Source organism: Hemitrygon akajei, chromosome 1, assembly GCF_048418815.1.
Source record: "Hemitrygon akajei chromosome 1, sHemAka1.3, whole genome shotgun sequence".
NCBI classification, from domain to species: domain Eukaryota; kingdom Metazoa; phylum Chordata; class Chondrichthyes; order Myliobatiformes; family Dasyatidae; genus Hemitrygon; species Hemitrygon akajei.
Window position 1 is genome coordinate 62,884,826 of NC_133124.1, and position 16,387 is coordinate 62,901,212.

The 16,387-nt window shown below is 36.8% G+C and overlaps 1 protein-coding gene across 1 annotated transcript in view; it reads left to right on the plus strand.

Moving 5' to 3' along the window:
- LOC140727045 (NEDD4-like E3 ubiquitin-protein ligase WWP1) overlaps positions 1-16,387 on the plus strand; it is a 150,385-nt gene that overhangs the window by 50,753 nt on the left and 83,245 nt on the right. The window contains exons 3-6 of the mRNA XM_073044242.1: positions 4,602-4,740; positions 5,575-5,699; positions 6,236-6,373; positions 6,523-6,589. Of these exons, the coding sequence (XP_072900343.1) occupies positions 4,602-4,740; positions 5,575-5,699; positions 6,236-6,373; positions 6,523-6,589 (469 nt within the window). The remainder of the gene's footprint in view (positions 1-4,601; positions 4,741-5,574; positions 5,700-6,235; positions 6,374-6,522; positions 6,590-16,387) is intronic.

Genomic DNA, 16,387 nt, shown 5'->3' on the forward strand with positions numbered 1-16,387 from the left:
ATATTTCTTTAATAGGTTAGTAGGTTTTGATAAAGTAAAATGTGCCTATGCTGGAAAACAGAAAATACTCAGTAGGTCAGGAAGCATCTGTGGAAAACGAACGCAAGTTAACAGCAGATCAGAGGTCATCAACCTGAATCTGTTTCACTTCCACAGAAGTTGCGTCCAACATTTAAACATTTTAAAAAGCTGAAGATATTGGTTCTGAGAGCGTTTTTGACCTGAAACATCAACTCATTTCTTTTTCCATAGATGCCTCCTGACATGCTGAGTGTTCCTGGTATTTTCTGTTTCTTTTATCTTGAGTTTTCTGTTTTATTTCAAATTGTTCTTCCTGGGTAAATTTTGAATGAAAATGTGGGATGTATCTTGGTTAATATTTAGCTTATCATATTTTTAACAGAGTGATGTTTTAGACCTGATCATTATGCGTAGTATAGATGACGAGACATAAATGTATTTTCAGATGAAGCTGGGTTTTTCAGTTGGTGCAAACCATGGAATGAATATGAATTCCATTTCATTGAATGAAATGATGCTGGCGCAGAACCTTACTTATCATAAACTTATAACAGAAAATTAGAGATATGTTTTCCATCAAATAAGTTATGCACTTGAAGTAATTAAGGCTTTCATTACAGAATTTGCATTTTGCTGCCACATATTTTTATCTTTTTCAAGAGAGAAATATTTGATTCAGTCTTGTATTCAATAATTTAAAAATAAATGGGAGCTCTTTAAATCACTGGAAAGATGACATAAATGCTTTACCCATGTGTTGAAATTAAAGCTAAATATGTGCTTAACCTGTAGATACCTACAGGAATGTGGTGTCGCCGAAACAAATTTAGTGCACATTTAGTGCACGCTAAATACACATTTAATAGAAACAGATGCAAGCTAAAAATTGAACTCCAGTATTGGGTAAAGTGCAATGATCTTTAGCTAACTTCCAACCAAAATGATACTCGGTGTTTTTCAGTGGTGAAACAAGTGAGTTTTTCCAGATAGGGCAAAGTAATGTGCTCCCTCTAATGCCATTTTTGGATAATGCAATTTAAAGATTGTCCATATTTTGACATGAATTGAATACTTGATAATTTAACAGGTGATAATTGCAAGTTATACAACTTGTTGGTAGTGCTTCCAAGGTATTGTCATCCATTAACAGTATAAATAAATCTGCTCGAAATCTGTTCATGACGTATAGTAATGAAGGTGGCATAAGGCTAAACACTTATCGCTAATTGGAGAATAAAGATCATCTGCCCATGCAAGCTAAAACCATGCATGATGAAGAAGAGTAAAACTAGTGTTAACAAATATTTCAAAATATTTAAATGTCTTGAAAATTGATGAAGGCAGAATGATAAACATAGTTTCTGTGGACTTTAGCAAAGCTTTTGATGTAGTCCCACTCTGTAGATAGTTTAGAAATTTAGTGCACATGGGATCCAAGTTGTGTTGGCAAACTGGATCCAAAATTGACTTTAGCCATATCAGGCAGAAGGTCATGGTGAAGGGGGTGTTTTTCTGGCTGAAAATTTAATCAATGATGTATCACAGAGACCGGTGCAGAGACACTGTTGTTTATCATATATATAAATGACTTGGATGAAAATGCAGGTAGACTGATTTGTAAGTTTGCAAAAATTAGAGGAGCTGTAGATAGAAAGAAGATTGTGAAAACATAATGGACGACATAAATCAGTTGAAAAGCTGGGCAGTTTAGATACATACCGAATTCAATCCAGACAAGTATAAGGTAACTCCTTTTAGATGCCAAATACTAATGGCATCAAGGGACTGAGGTAGTGAAGAATGCATTTGGTACGTCTACCTTCAGAGGCTGAGGCATTGAGTATATGAGTTGGGATGTCATATTGCAGCTGTACAAAACATTAAGCAGGCTGCAGTTGGAGGACCGTATACAGTTCTGCTCACTGCACTACAGAAAGGATATGCTAGCATTAGAGAGAATGCAAAAATGATCCACCAAGATGTTGTCTTTAATAGAGGGCTGTAGTTATCAGGAAAGATTGATGGGGCTGAATTTATTCTCACTGGAATGTAGGAGGCTGAGGAGTAATCTTACAGATGTTTATAAAATTATATAGGGCATAGATAAAATATTTTTCCTCGGGTGAGGGAGTCTAAAACCACAGGACGTGGGTTTGAGTTGAGATGGGAGAAATTTAAAGGAGTTTTGAGACACAAGGTTTTCCAGAAAGGATGGTTATAATGGGACAAGCTGCCAGATGTGGTAGAAGCACATGCTATCAGAGTTTTTAAAAGGCTTTCAGATGGTTAATTGGGTAGGAACAAAGCAGACGGATATTAGCCTAATGCAGGCAAATAGGATGAGTTGGGATGAAAGGCCTATTTCTATCTTGTACAAATCTCTTATCACTAAATTTTTCTGCATGGGCTTGCAAGGAACAGTCCTTTCAAAAGATTTGTGAGCTTTTAATTCTAATTAAAAAATCATTTTAAATAAAACTTATTCATTTTAATATTAATGGTTCTTTTAAAGCTGATTTATTGCCATTAAATAAACCAACATAAAGTTAACATTTTTATTGAAACTTTTTTTATACATTTCCATGCTTCATTTTTTAGCAATCTATTTGGTCACATGACTGATTAATAGGCAGCAAAATATTTTAATGTGGGACATAATTGAATGGAGTTGAGCGAGGCATCTTGCAAGTTAAACTGTATTGATGATACACTCGGGATACAATTGTCTACTACTTGATAACAGATCTTCAGTTTTTTTGGAAAATATTTTATTGCTGAATGATCCTAAAAGAAATGGTGTAAAGATTAGAAATTAGAGTACTGTAATAGTATAATAACTCAATTTGTATACAGTGCAGGAAAGCCACTGCAAAATTGATAGAATGCTGCTTCTTTATTTTATGCTTTTAACCACATGGGTCCATGCAGGTTTCCAGAGAAACAATCTATCAGTGTCATTCCTTATTTCCAAGGAAATGAGAAGATAATTATATGAAATTATCCGAAACATTCACTATGCTTTGGCAAGATTGTATTTTTTTTGTAGTATGATACATCTGTTACCTTTTGAAATAGTTGAATATCCAAGTATAAATGCATTTGATTATTTGGTACTGAGCCCACAATGGGTTGTAGGGCAGATGATTAAATATTTGATCAAAGGTACAGGTTTCTAAAGAAAAATCCACAAAGAGGAGAGTAGGATAGTAAGGTGGAGAGGTTTAGGAGGGGATTCAGAGCTAAGGGTCTTTGTAAGTGAAGATGTGAATAGCGATGGTAGATGGTTAAAACTGAGGTTGAACAAAACAGATACATTTAATAATCACAGCAAACTCGGGAAATCATGGCTTGAAGAGGTTAAAGAGAGAGGGAAGGCTATGGATAGTTTTGAAAAAAAAAAAGAAAATGTTGCTCTCATTGTTTATCTAAAAATTAATGAAGTTAGCAAACACAGAGAATGGATAAATGGGCTTTGATTTGATTTAGGATACAGATAGCGAAGTTTAGAAAACACTGAGGTTTATAGATGTGAGTGAAGTCCAAAAATAGGTTAAAACAACCATATCCAAGACTGCTGAGAGCTTCAGTGGTGTTTTCAGTTAGAAATATTTGAGACAGGATGGAGTTGGTAATATTCAATTGTTAACTAAGTGACACCATTGGAAATTTGGTCAAAATGTGACTTGGTGGCACTATGACACCAAGATTACAAATAGTCTATTATGGGTTCAGTCAGCTGTCAGGAAGGGGGATGGAATCAGTGGCCAGCAGTGTAGCTTATGGGGGGGGCGGGGGGGGGGGAAGGAGAGAGAGCAAAGGCAATAACTTCTCTTCCCTCTATATTATGGGGAACATAATTAGTCTATGTACATGCAATGAGAGTATAGTAAAATGTACAATAATTAACGCACACAAGGAGGTTGACCTGTGGGAGGAAAGGAAAACAAATTTTATTAAAGAACATAAACTTCTGAATAAGGTAAGCCAGTATTATTAATAAAAGTAAGTCAAAGTTGGATGAGAAAATTTAGACTTAAATGCAGTGTAAGCTAAATACGAGTAAGATTTTTGGGCTGTAATTTCAATTATTTACTGATATAGGTATTGAAAATCTTCAGAGAACAATAAAAAATGGTGGAACTTGGCCTTTCTTAATCTTTAATTATTCTTGTGTTTAGACATTTATGACTTTCTTATTGCAAAATATAAGAACTCTTGTCTGATTGAATTCAGATTCTTTCTGGTTTGCATCTAAAGATGCACAGCTGGTTTCTCACAATATTTCCTTTATTATTGATAGAAATATCTTTAATTCAAATGGCCCATCTAAAAATCTGTTGCAAGCATATTAATGAAAACAGTGGCTTTAGTATAAACATATTTGATGAATTGGTGAATGATTTATCATTGTGGAATTTCAATATGCAAAAAAGTTTTTAGTAATTTTGATGATACAGATAAGAATGCCTACTAAAGTCCAAACAGAAATTTTGTTGCATAGTTTTATTTTGATATTGTGGGGCATTAAAAGATTTATTATCTGCATTTACTTAAATTTGTACCACAATTTTACTTAATAGTTGCTTCTGCAAAGTTAAAAAGAAGAAAGAATTGGTTTGGAACTGCTGTCTATGTGGAATTATCAGCAGATGGAGAACTAAAGAAATCTGCAAAATCAAATAGTTCATCCAATCCAAAATGGGATGAGCACTTAACAATGTAAGCAAAATTATAACATGATTAATTAACCTTCTATGACATTCTTCTCCTTTAATAAGAAATGTTAATATAAGTTTGCAGATATGTTCCTAACCTTTTACTAAATTACTGTGTATTGCATTGTGTAACTTATATTTTTTTAAATTCTACAAAGGCAAAGTGCTAAAATTAAGCTTAAATAGGAAGAAGTTCAAGGATGTTCTTGGTGATACTGAGTTGCAGACTTTTTCTGCTATTCAATCTCAGTAACTTTTTGATGTAGAATCTTAGTGTCTCCCCAGATGACTGACAGAAGTGTGAGAGTTGAGATTTGAATAGACGGACTCCTTTATGTGAATGAATCTGATCCTAACTGCCTAATCCAGGAAACTGAAGTTGAAGAGTTGGGTGGGGAAGTTTAGTGAGCAATGGGGATAGGAAGCTTAGTGGGTGAAATGGTCCTCCTACACTATTAACCATGCAGTTATGAGAATTAATTAATTTTCTGTGTGGCCTTTTCTGGTCTTATTCAGCAAATAAATGCCATTAAATATACAATATTATGTGTATGGGTTTATCAACCCTGAAGATAAGTTTACTTATTACCTCTGGTTTTTAACAATCAAAATATATTTAACACTCTTCACCAGTTATGTCATCTCAATCAGATAAGTCAGAAGTCTACAGCAGTAAAATACCCTTTTTTCGATACAGAAGTTTTAGTTAGCTATCTTCAAATGCCCGATTAAAAAAAAATTGTGTATGCATATAAACTTTCAAAATAACTATGAATTTTAATATTTTTTTTAGTTGTGCTGTATACATCTATGTTAAATACACTTCTTCTGTGTGCAGGAATGTAACACCACACACCAAATTGGAGTTTAAAATCTGGAGCCATCATACATTAAAATCTGATGCTTTATTAGGGAAAGCAACCTTAGACATTGGCCAAGCTTTGGAGGTGCACAACAGAAAATGTAAGTTTTGTGATGAGACATCACTAAGAACCATTCTCCTTGTTGTTTCGCCTATTACTGGGAAGGTGTTATACAGGGAAAATGAGATACAAGGAGAATAATTGCATTGCAGTTTCACTTTAAAATTCATTTCCTTGACTAAAGGCTATTTTGCATTCTCTTTCCTTGGCCCCTATGGACAGTTATGCCTCGAACTGTACAGCTTCCCCACTTGGGAATTCCAAGCATTTCTGCTTCTGTTTTGTAAGACTTTTCTTGTAACAGACATTTTAACCTCAGCTTTTGGTCATTCTTAATATTTTCTTCAGAGTAAAATTTCTTTCTTACATCTTTTAAAAATATATATTGCCTGTTTTCTATCTTAAAGGTCGACTAGATAGATTTTATTTTAATAGTTCGTTATTTTTTCTAGCTAAAAGCTAAATACACAATACTGCACCAGAAAAATATTGATAATTCTGATTATACAGGCTGTTTCTGTAGACTTTTCAATAAACAAAATGTTATTGTGCTGTGTTTATATTGTTTTTCATTAGTGGAAAATGTTAAAGAAGTATTGAAGCTGACATTAGAAAATAAGACTGGGCTAGTACAAACTGGTGACTTGACTGTTTTCCTTGATGGAATGACAGTGGATCAGGAATCTGTACCCAATGGCAATACATCAGCAACCAGTGAGTAAATATAAAATATAACCTGTTAGTATAGTATGGTAACATTTTGTATTTGTTTTTTAGTTACTTCAAAATCACTTTAGTAGTTTGTTAATATATTAACAAACTATATTCAGTTAAATTATATTAACTGAATTTCTCTTAAACAGAAGTTCAGCAGAATGGAGATGCCATCCACGTAAATGGAGGTGAATCTTCTACAAGGGCTAGAACAAGGTGTGTAAAGAATGTTTGAAATATAGATAATGAGAAGTGACTATGATTTGGGACAACAAAGGTAAATCACTTTAGAAGTATTCAGTGGGAAATCTGAAAATATAGTGTTTAATCTAATCAGCAAATGATTGATCTCACAATTGAAAAATCTCCAAAGTTACTGTGATTTTTTTAAAATTATGAGTGTATTGTTGCCACATGATGTAAGGTCAATTCAGACTGTATTTGTTAATAGTTTAACTTTCTATTACATTTGTAATGTGCTGAATTATGGTATTAAAGGTTCAAAGTAAATTTGTTAAAGTACATAAATGTCACTATATATATATATATATCATCTCTGAAATTAATTTATTTTCTTGTGGGCATACCCACATAATATTCTTGTCGGCACCCATTATTAAAGACCCCCATCACCCAGGGCATGCCCTCTTTTCATTGTTACCGTCAGGAAGGAGGTAAGAAGCTTGAAGGCACATACTTAGCAATTCAGGAGCAGCTTCTTCCCCTCTGCCATCCGAGTCCAAAATGGACATTGAACCCATGAACACTACCTCACCTTTTTAATGTTATTTCTGTTTTTGCACTGTTTTTAATTTAACTATTTAATATACATATATGTACTTGCTGTAATTGGTTTACTTCTCTCCCCAAAATTATGTATTGCATTGTTGTGCTATCGCTATGTTAACAAGTTCCACAACATCTGTCGGTGATACTAAACCCGATTCTGATTGTTTTCTGAATTCTTTGTTGAACTGCTTGGTGACTAGCTTCTGTTGATGGCTCAGTTATGTTCTTTTTCACAAGTAGAAACATACTTTCTGTTAGAACCTATTAAAACCTTTCATTGTTTTCATCATTCATTCACCCTTCAACTTTCTTTTCTCAACAGAAGGACCCAATTAATTCATCCTCTCCAGATTTAAATACCTTTCGCTTTGCGTCTCATTCTTTTAAATCTTTTATACATCCTTCTCATTGCCTCATTGCACTTTAATGAAGTGATTTTCAGAACTGTACACAGAACTCCCAAGTGTACTCTAACCAAGATTTGATATATATTTAACATAACTGCCCAAATATTTGACTCTATCTCTCCAGAAATAATGTTTGTTGTATTTTCCCTTTATGACTATGTTTGCTTATGGTACAATTTTACTAGTTGGTATGTTTGTACCCTGAGATCTGTTTGTCTTTTTACCCCACCTAGAGTTGCATCTTCCAAATAATAAATGACCTCCGCATTCTTCCTACAAAATATACAACATTACATTTATCTGTGTTGAACATTAACTGTCAAATATTGTCCTCAAATTTTGTTTTAATTCTTGGCATTGACGATAAACCACCCTCCCAAATTTGATATTACTTGCACATTTAGAAGTTCAGCTCTTGATTCCAATCTCTAAACTATTTAGTTTAAGCAACACACACAAAATGCTGGAGGAACTCAGCAGGCGAGCATCTATGGAAAAAGTACAGTGGATGTTTCGGGCCGGGACCCTTCAGCAGGGCCCGAAACATCAACGGTGCTCTTTTCCATAGATACTGTCTGGCCTGCTGAGTTTCTCCAGCATTTTGTGTATGTTGCTTGGATTTCCAACATCTGTAGATTTTCTCTTGTTTGTGATTATTTAGTTTAAGTTGTGAACAGCAGGAGTCACATCACTAATCGTGTGAAATACCCACTACCTCACTTCTTTAATTAGAATGAGCTGCTGTTCATTCTTGAATTAGGTTTCATGTCATAATTCTTGAATTATGCAATTAGCAATCCAGTTTGCTCTTGTCTGCTGAGTCTGCCTTTAGTGACCTTACTCGTTAATCTACTGTAGGGTACCTTACTGAGTGACTTTTAAAAGCCTAGATAAATTTTATCTACTGTATTGTCAATATAAGTTCAAAGATGTTCAACAAAGCTGGTCATGCAAGTCCTCCCTTTTTGAATCCATGCTGACTTTTCAGGCTTCTACTACTTGGTTCTCACTGTTCTACCATTTTCTCCTTTGGTAGGAACTGCATTACTTTTACCACCATGCTAAACTGACTGATCTATTACTCATTCTCTCAGTATGTGTACCACCCTTATTATATACAATGATGTATTACATTAGCAATTTATCATTTCTTTAGCTCTACACTTTTCACTAATCAGTTAAAATGTGTAGAAATATCTCAGCTGTCACTTCCCTCAATTGTATTAACATCTGTGGATGACATCCTTTGAGACTAGAGATTTTATTTTTTTAGACTTTGGTTAGTTTAATTCCTGTATCCGTTTTTTTTCTAATTTTGAATTAACTTGTAATGAGTATTGGGACATTTTTGTATGCTCCCGGTTTTTAATTGTAACTCTGTCTTATTGATCCTGTAAGGGCCCTATTCCTAGCCCAGTCGTCTTGTTCTATTTGATATATCTGAAATATTTTACTGTTTTATTTTATGTTCCTTATTAATATTATTTCTTAGTTGTATTCTTAACTTTGTTATTTATTTCTATCTTCATACTCCCTCTTTTTAAGGCATTCAATTAATGTGTACCTTTTCCCTTGCTTTCTGCTGTTGCAATACATCATTATTCACCCATAGAGGCATATTTTTTTCCTTTTGGTAGTTTTTTTATGTTGACCATTATTTTAATACCATTTCTTATTAATAATTTGGTATGTTGTTTAACAATATTGCTGCTTCTTTTCCAAAGTTGTGTTCTTTGCTTCTCAGAATTACCTTTCTTCATTTACTAAATTGATTTTACTCATATTGTATCATTCTCTATTATATATTAAGGTCACTTTTAAATCCTGTGTTTTGAGTCATGTCCTTCAGCTATCCATATGGATTTTCCTCTTCCCTGAAGTGACATGGATTTTCCAATCCAATAATGCTTTTTGCTGTGATTATTTAGCTCTTTGTAGCTACTAATTAAGGTAGACCATTTGGTTGTCATTATCATTCAACTATACGTAGATACAGCTCAAAGAAACAGCGTTCCTCTGGGGCTAAAGTGCAAAACATACACAGCATGTTCAAAATAGTGAATAAAGAAAACATTCACACACATAAAAACATATATATGGTTAGGCAACGGGATGGGAACTGGAGTAAAGGGACTCAGGATAGTAAAAATGCAATGGGCGTGCAGTTAGACTGTGAGGAAGGGCAGGCAGATGATAGGACAAAATTGCATCAGCAGGATGAGTATCAGTGTATTAAGGATGCAGAATCAAAAAAAAGTAGTGTATATAGTCCACAGAGTGTTATATCTCAATGCACGGAGTATAAGAAATGAGGTGGACGATCTTGTTGCACTTTTACAGATTGTTGGGTATAATGTTGTGGCCATCACTGAATTGTGGCTGAAGGATAGTTGTTATTTAGGGACTGAATGTTCAAGGTTACACATTGAATGGGAGGGATAGGGCGGTAGGGAGAGAGGCTGGCATGCCTCTGCTGGTGAAGAATTGCATCAAATCTTTAGAAAGATGTGACATAGGATCAGAAAATGTTGAAACCTTGTCAGTAGAGTTAAGAATTTGCAAAGGTAAAAGGACCATGATGGCAGTCATATACAGGTCTCTAAATGGTAGCTGGGATGTGGACTACAGATTACAATGGAAAATAGAAAAAAAAAGTCAAAAAGGCAATGTTATGATAGCCGTGGGAGATTTTAACACGCAGGTTGGCAATGAATCTCAAGAGAGTGAATTTGTTGAATGCCTATGAGATGGCTTTTTAGAACAATTTGTCATTGAGCCTGCTAGGGGATCAGCTATACTGGATTGGGTGTTATGTGATGAACTAGAGGCGATTAGGGAGCTTAAGGTAAAAGAACCCTTAGAAACCAGTGATCACAGTATTATTGAGTTCAACTTGAAATTTGATAGGGAGAAAGTAAAAGTCTGACATAGCAGTATTTCAGTGGAATAAAGGAAACTACAGCGGTATGAGAGAGGAGCTGGCCAAAGTAAATTGGAAGGAGATGCTGGCAGGGATGATAGCAGAGCAGCAATGGTGCGAGTTTCTGGGAAAAGTGGAGAGGTTCAAAGGTACAATTTAATGTTAGAGAAATATATACAATATACATCCTGAAATGCTTTTTCTTCGCAACCAGCCATGAAAACAGAGGAGTGCCCCAAGAATGAATGACAGTTAAATGTTAGAACACCAGAGTCCTCGCCCCACAAGCTCCCCTCCCTCCCGCATATAAGCGACAGTGAGCAACAATCCCCCTGCCCCCACCAGCAAAAATAAAGCGCACCCACTATCAGCACTCAAGTGTGAGCAAAGCAATAGTAAAGACAGTGACTTGCGGTTACCCCAAAGACTATATTGTTCACCCAATAATTCAACGTGCTGCAGGCTCTCTCTCTCTCTCCTAATAAGGGAGAAAGCAGTGACTCCATTTTCCAACAAGCGGGGAGACATAACAAACAACTGGCTGTTTTATGATGTTAAAAAGTCCGTTACGTTGCTTTTTTCAAGCTCTGTGCCTGAAGATCGCAAAGATCCCAGGTCCCCAGACACACAGCAGATGTTCTGACTCTCCCAATGACACTAGGGTCTCCTGTGGCAACACCGACCCTTGATCTACCTGTCTCCAGTTCCTCGAGATCCCAGGCTTCTGAATCCATGCCGAAATCTTAGGCCGAGACTTTGGCATGCCATTTAGCTGCTGATTGTGGAACCCCGAAAGCGTGTCCCATTTCCGCAAAGAATCGTAGTCAGCTTGTAACATTAGGTCAGGATCTTCAAAAGAACCCTGAAAGGGAATAATAGATGTATTAAAGATGGAAATAGAATTGTTTTCGAAGATGCAAGCAAAGGAGTCGCCACTGGGCGCCATAACTACTTAGCTCCACCTCCTTTATGCAGGTGCAGGATGTATGTATTCCAAAAGCAAAGAAACACTCAAATGGCAAAATAGTACAACTGTGGCTGACAAGGAAAGTCAAAGCTAATGTAAAAGCAAAAGAGAGGGCATACAACATAACAAAAATTAGCAGGAAAATAGAAAGCCTACAGAAAACAACTAAGAGTCATTGGGGGGGGGGGGGTGGGGGGGGAGAGATGAAATATGAAACAAGCCAGCAAACAATCTCAAGGTGGATAGAAGAAGCTTTTTCAAGCGTAGAAAATAAAAGAGAGATGAGAGTTAATATAGGACTACCAGAAAATAAGGCTGGAGAAATAATGGGTGACAAGGAGATGGCAGATGAACTAAATGAGTATTTTGCATCGGTCTTCACTGTGCAAGACTCTAGCAGTGTGCCAGATGTTGAAGGGTGTGAAGGAAGAGTGCAGTTACTATTACAAGGGACAAGGTACTGAAAAAAACCAAAAGACTTAAGGGTGTATAAGTCACCTGGACCAGTTGAACTGCACCCTAGGGTTCTGAAAGAAGTAGTGATAGAGATTGTGGAGGCATTATTAATGATCTGTCAAGAATCATTGGACTCTGGCATGGCTCTGGAGGACTGAAAAATTGGAAATGCCACTCCACTCTGTAAAAAAAAATGAGGGAGGCAACAGAAAAGAAATTATAGACCTGTTAACCTAACCTCAGTTGTTGGGAAAATGTTGGAGTTAGTTATTAAGGATGAGTACAAGTCGGGAATGTTGCCTGATGAACCTGTTGGAATTCTTTAAAGAGATTGCAAGTAGGATAGATAGAGAGGATGCAGTGGATGTTGTATATTTGAATTTTTAGAAGGCTTTTAACAAAGTGCTATACATGAGGCTGCTTACTAAGTGAAGAACCTATGGTGTTATAGGAAAGTTACTAACATGGTTAGAGTGTTGGCTGATTGGTAGGAGTTAGCAAGTGGGAATAAAAGGATCCTTGTCTCGTTGACTGCCGGTGACTAGTGGTGTACCGCAGGAGTTGGTGTTGGGACCACTTCTTTTTATGCTGTAAATCAATGATATAGATAATGGAATAGATGGCTTTGTTGCCTAGTTTGCAGATGATATGAAGATTGGTGGAGGGGCAGGTAGTTTTAAGCAAACAGGAAGGCTGCAGAAAGACTTAGACAGATTAGGAGAATGGGCGAAAAAGCAGCAGATGAAATACAATGTTGGAAAATGCATGGTCATGCACTTTGGTAGAAGAAATAAATGTGCAGACTATTTTCTAAATAGAGAAAATCCAAAAATGTGATGTGTTAAGGGATTTGGGTGTCCTTGTACAGAACACCCTAAAGATAACTTGTAGAAGAGGTCTAAAATATAAGAGCAGGGATGTGATGCTGAGGTTTAATAAGGCACTAGTGAGGCCTTTCTTCAGTATAATGAACAGATTTGGGCTCCTTATCTTAAAACAAAATGTGCTGGCATTGGAGAGGGTTCAAAGCAGGTTCACAAGGATGATTCCAGGAATGAAAGTTATCATCGAGTGCTGAAAGGCCTAGTCAGAGTAGATGTGGAAAGGATATTTCCCATGGTCGGGGAGTCTAGGACAAGAGGGCACAGCCTCAGATTAAAAGGGCATCCATTTCCTTAGCCAGAGGATGGTAAATTTGTGTGATTTGTTACCATAGGCAGCAGTGGAGGCCAGGTAGTGGGTGTATTTAAGGAGAGATTGATAGGTTCTTGATTGGCCACGGCATCAAAGGTTATGGAAGAAAGCTGGGGAGTGGGACTGAGGATGGGAGGATAAAAAAGGATCAGCCAAGATTGACTGGTGGAGCAGACTCGATGGGCCAAATGGTCAAATTCTGCTGCTTTGTATTGTGGTGCTATGGCCTTATAATCAAAGACCCTGAGCGATTGATAGTACAGTCGGCCCTCCTTATCCACGGATTCAACCAACCGCAGATCGGGAAAACCTGTAAGTTCTCTCCAGCACTCGTTGCTTGAACATATACAGACTAATTTTTCTTGTCATTATTCTTTAAACAATACAGTATGACAACTATTTACATAGTATTTACATTGTATTAGGTATTATAAGTAATCTAGAAATGACTTTAAAGTACAGGCAGTCCCCAAGTTATGAATGAGTTCCGTTCCTGAGTCCGTCTTTAAGTCGGATTTGAAGTCGGTACAGGTCCATCCGGTATTATTTACCGTCAGTTAGTCAAACAATTTTCTTAGTATATAGTACATATTTTACCTTTCTATGCATATAAAACACTTAAGAAACATACGTATTTCAATAATTAAACCACTGCGTTGCTTAGTAATAATTGTAGCTGTCATCGGGGCAGGGCCTTTCAAATGCTCCTTTAAAATTGTTCAGATCGTTGACCAACTGTAGCCTAACGCTTTTCCAATGACCGATGGCATTTCACCTCTTTCCGATTGCTTTATTACTTCCACCTTATTTTCAATCGTGATCATGATTATTTTCGTGAACAGAAACACTGCAGATTCAGAGCTACGCCGGGTCCCAATGTCCACTGCTCTGAACGTGTTAAATAAAGTCCAGTGTTCCGCTGGGTCCTAAAGGCCACTGCGTTGAATCAGGTTAAATAAGGGACTTGAGCATCCGTGTTTTTTGTTATCCGCGGGGGGGGGGTCTCGGAACCAATCCCCAGTGGATAAGGAGGATCGACTGTACAGTCTCCAGGCAGTGTGGAGATGCACATAATTCAGCATGGCAATACACTGATTGAACACCGGAGGGCAGCACTGATGGGAGCAGCTAGCCCCCTACTGAGCACAGATGCCTTGCTGCACCACCTCACACGGCTCCTCACCTGGTCTGCTACATAGGTCTCATGTCGTCTGTGGCGTTACCAGACAAGGGTAATAGGTCTACGGCAACTTACCTTATCACTGTCCAAAATAGTTATGCAATCGCAAGTGAAATGTCCAAGATAATCACCCATGATTATACTGCACGCCCCCTTCGCGCACCGATGTCGAGTAGCAGGCAACAGCATGGTTTACAATGAAGTTTGCTCGTTCAAACCCAGTCTGGCTCCTTCAACATCCGAACCGGCCCCTTTGACACCTCGGCTGGCTCTGCCGATGAACTAGTCCAGCTATTCCAATCAACGAACATCTCCCTATTGGGACAGCCCTGTGGTGCCCAAAGTTCTTGGAGTAGAATTGTCTTGTTATCGTAAAAACACAACTAGCAAAGAAAAAAGCATCTTTGGTTGTTTGAGAGGTTGTTAAATGCGAACATATAGCCATCTTACTGGATTGAAGGACTGTCTTTGTTTAAAAACAAAATGCCGGCAGAACTCAGCAGGCCAGACAGCATCTATGGGAGGAGGTAGTGACGACGTTTCGGACCGAAACATTGACACTACCTCCTCCCATAGATGCTGTCTGGCCTGCTGAGTTCTGCCAGAATTTTGTGTTTTTATTTATTTCCAGCATCTTCAGATTCACTCGTATTGACTATCTTTGTTTGGTTTTTAATACCTTCAAGATTGATGGTCATGTGGCAATGTATGTCTCTGTGGTCATTTGTTTTGGAGCCAAGCTGATGTTTAAGTAGCATTCAGTCAAATATTCAATACACCTGTGCTTCATTTTTAAATTTAAATTTTTAAAAGCACTCTGTTGGAATTGACTTTCTCCTTTGCCTTTCCAGTAGATTCTGTCTTTTTTCTAATTCTGGCATTTATTTCACCCAGAACGATTTGTTTGTCTCTCTGGAAGAGGGCTAGTGTTCTTTCTAGAATGGAGTAAACATCCATCTTCCCTCACTTGTAACATCCGTGGTTGGGGTGTATGTGCTAAGCACTGTGGCTGAATGTTAAAATGAGCCTGCATATTATGAGGGTTTCACTTATGCGTGGGAGAGGTGGGGTCAAGTAATCACTGAGATAGCAGGAAAATTCATTCTTGATGACAAAACCCATCAATGAGTACTGGTTCTTCATTCCAAAAGGAGGAACATTTGCTTTTTTTTCTTTGAGCAGGCCATGCCATACCACTTGTGTCTCATGCAATTTAGTTTCTTTTCCTGTACCCCTTTCTTTCCTCTACACTGCACCAAGTGCTCTTTCCACATTCCTCTCAGTCCTTCTCTCTACCCATTGGAAGTCCCCCTTCATTCTTCAGTCCTGAGATGAAATTCCTGTGCCATTGTGGGATTGCATTTCTTTCACAAAGGGCCAGGCTGATAGTGGGACAATTATGGTAGTGGCCTCATATTAGCAGATGGACATTGTGACGTTAAGACACCTGTTCTTCTTTATTTATCTTACTAAGTCTGATTCATTATTAGCTCCAAAAATGAATCACGTCTTTTTGGATTTTTTACATACTGAGTAAGGAAGAACTCCTGTATACTTTGTAGAAAATTCTTTTCCATATTCTCTTTACCTCCCTCTTTGATAAAATCCTTAATGATTATTGTTTCATATATTTTTTAATTCATTTTCACAATATGTTTATAACTTTAAATTTGAATGCTAGCACTTGAAGGCCTATTCAGTTTGAATACTACAACTTAAAACTAGCATGTATTAGTAGAGAATGTCTTATAACTAACTATGTAATTAAACAGAATGAAAATCTGGTTTTCACTTAAAATGGTTAAACACTTACATTGTTGTATAAAATTCTGAGAATATTGCACTTACTTTGTAACTAACATTTCATATTTTCTTCCATTGATGTTCTATAATTGGTCATTTGGGAATTACAGTATGTATTCACTTAAATGTCTTGAATGAGTGTTGAAAATTAACAATAGTGATTCAGTTGTTATACTTTCTGTGAAGTTTGGTTTCCATTGAATTCAGTGAAGATTCAGAGCAGACCATTAGAAGAAGCTAAATCAGTACATTGCCATTTAAAACTAAATTTATCTTCCAATTATGTAATAGCATGATA